The sequence below is a fragment of the Limulus polyphemus genome, unplaced genomic scaffold (assembly GCF_000517525.1).
Source record: "Limulus polyphemus unplaced genomic scaffold, Limulus_polyphemus-2.1.2 Scaffold8715, whole genome shotgun sequence".
Lineage (NCBI taxonomy): Eukaryota > Metazoa > Arthropoda > Merostomata > Xiphosura > Limulidae > Limulus > Limulus polyphemus.
Window position 1 is genome coordinate 1,487 of NW_013674325.1, and position 2,273 is coordinate 3,759.

At 32.1% G+C, this 2,273-nt stretch overlaps 1 protein-coding gene across 1 annotated transcript in view; it reads right to left on the minus strand.

The window, feature by feature from the left end:
• Positions 1-928: 928 nt before the first annotated feature.
• Positions 929-2,273, minus strand: part of LOC106475525 (mucin-2-like) — a gene marked incomplete at both ends in the record, with an annotated part of 3,379 nt that continues 2,034 nt past the window's right edge. Inside the window, 1 exon segment of the mRNA XM_013936203.2 lies at positions 929-1,912. Coding sequence (XP_013791657.2) covers positions 929-1,912 — 984 coding nt within the window.

Consider the following 2,273-nt stretch of genomic DNA (forward strand, 5'->3'; position numbering starts at 1 on the left):
ACTCTCCTTTAATAACGTCTTCTTATTGTAATTACTTAAATAAATAAACTTACTCTCCTCTGATAACGTCTTATTATTGTAATTACTTAAATAAATAAACTTACTCTCTTCTGATAACGTCTTTTTAAAATCACTTTGTTATTATATGATAATATCTTTTAAAGTCGCTTTGTTATTATATGATAACATCTTTTAAAATCACTCTGTTATTATATGATAATATCTTTTAAAGTCACTTTGTTATAATATGATAACATCATTTAAAGTCACTTTGTTATTATATGATAGTCTTTTTAAAATCACTTTGTTATTATATGATAACATCTTTTAAAGTCACTTTGTTATTATATGATAACATCTTTTAAAGTCATTTTGTTATAATATGATAACGTCTTTTCAAATCACTTTGTTATTATATGATAATATCTTTTAAAGTCACTTTGTTATTATATGATAATATATTTTAAAGTCACTTTGTTATCATATGATAACATTTTCTTAAAGTCACTTTGTTATTATATGATAATATCTTTTAAAGTCACTTTGTTATTATATGATAGTATCCTTTAATGTTACTTTGTTATCATATGATAGCATCCTTTAAAGTCATTTTGTTATCATATGATAAAGTCTTTTAAAATCACTTTGTTATTATATGATAATATCTTTTAAAGTCACTTTGTCATCATATGATAACGTCTTTTTAAAGTCATCTGTTATCATATGAGAAGATATTTTTTATTAACTTTGTAATGGTCTGGTTTTGTCGTTTTGTGTTTGTCTTGAACATATTATATATTGTCTTGAACATAATTATTAACATATTATATCGTTCTGTCGGTTCTCGTTTTCTACATATTAATTTTTCTCATAAGATATAAAATGTTTAAAAACATTCCTTTTAGCTCATATCAATTTGATACCATACCTTCTTGTGAAGCACTCGTTTCACCAGTGGTTCTAGTAGATGTTGAGCTGGTTTGATAATTTTCTGTTGTGATAGAACTTGAAGTTGTTGGTTTCTTTGTGGTAGTTGGACCTTCAGTAGTTGTTGGTTTCGAAGTGGTAGTTGGAGCTTCAGTAGTTGTTGGCTTGGAAGTGGTAGTTGGAGCTTCAGTAGTTGTTGGCTTGGAAGTGGTAGTTGGAGCTTCAGTAGTTGTTGGTTTGGAAGTGGTAGTTGGAGCTTGAGTAGTTGTTGGTTTGGAAGTGGTAGTTGGAGCTTCAGTAGTTGTTGGTTTGGAAGTGGTAGTTGGAGCTTCAGTAGTTGTTGGTTTGGAAGTGGTTGTTGGAGCTTCAGTAGTTGTTGGTTTGGAAGTGGTTGTTGGAGCTTCAGTAGTTGTTGGTTTGGAAGAGGTAGTTGGAGCTTGAGTAGTCATTGGTTTGGAAGTGGTAGTTGGAGCTTGAGTAGTCATTGGTTTGGAAGTGGTAGTTGGAGCTTGAGTAGTCATTGGTTTATTTATGGTTGTTGGAGCTTGACTAGTTTTTGATTTTTTTGTGGTTCTTGGAGCTTGACTAGTTGTTGGATTCTCTGTGGTAGTTGGAGCTAGAGTAGTTGAAACTTGAGTAGTTGTTTGTTTGTTTGTGGTAGTAGGAACTTCAGTAGTTGTTGGTCTGTTTGTTGTACTTGGAGCTTGAAGAGTTATCGCTTTGTCTGTAGTAGTTGAACCTTGAATAGTTGTTGGTTTGTTTGTGGTAGTAGGAACCTGAGTAGTTGTTGGTCTGTTTGTGGTTATTGGAGCTTCAGTAGTTGTTGTATTATTTGTAGTAGCTGGAAATTCAGTTGTTGTTGGTTTGTCTGTCGTAGTTGGAGCTTGAGTAGTTGTTGGTTTGTTTGTGGTAGTTGGAGCTTGAGTAGTTGTTCGTTTGTCAGTGGTAGTTGGAGCTTGAGTAGTTGTTGGTTTTACCACACAAACTTACATAAATTAAACCATGCACTTATGCAGTTAGTACTCTTAGAACAGATACTTATCTGTTCTAAGAGTACTAACTGAATATGTGCATGGTTTAGTGTATGTAAGTTTGTGTGGTGTATCTGTTCTAAGAGTACTAACTGAATAAGTGCATGGTTTAGTGTATGTAAGTTTTTATGGTATATCTGTTCTAAGAGTACTAACTGAATAAGTGCATAGTTTAGTGTATGTAAGTTTGTGTGGTATATCTGTTCTAAGAGTACTAACTGAATACGTGCATGGTTTAGTGTATGTAAGTTTGTGTGGTATATCTGTTCTAAGAGTACTAACTGAATACGTGCATGGTTTAGTGTATGTAAGTTT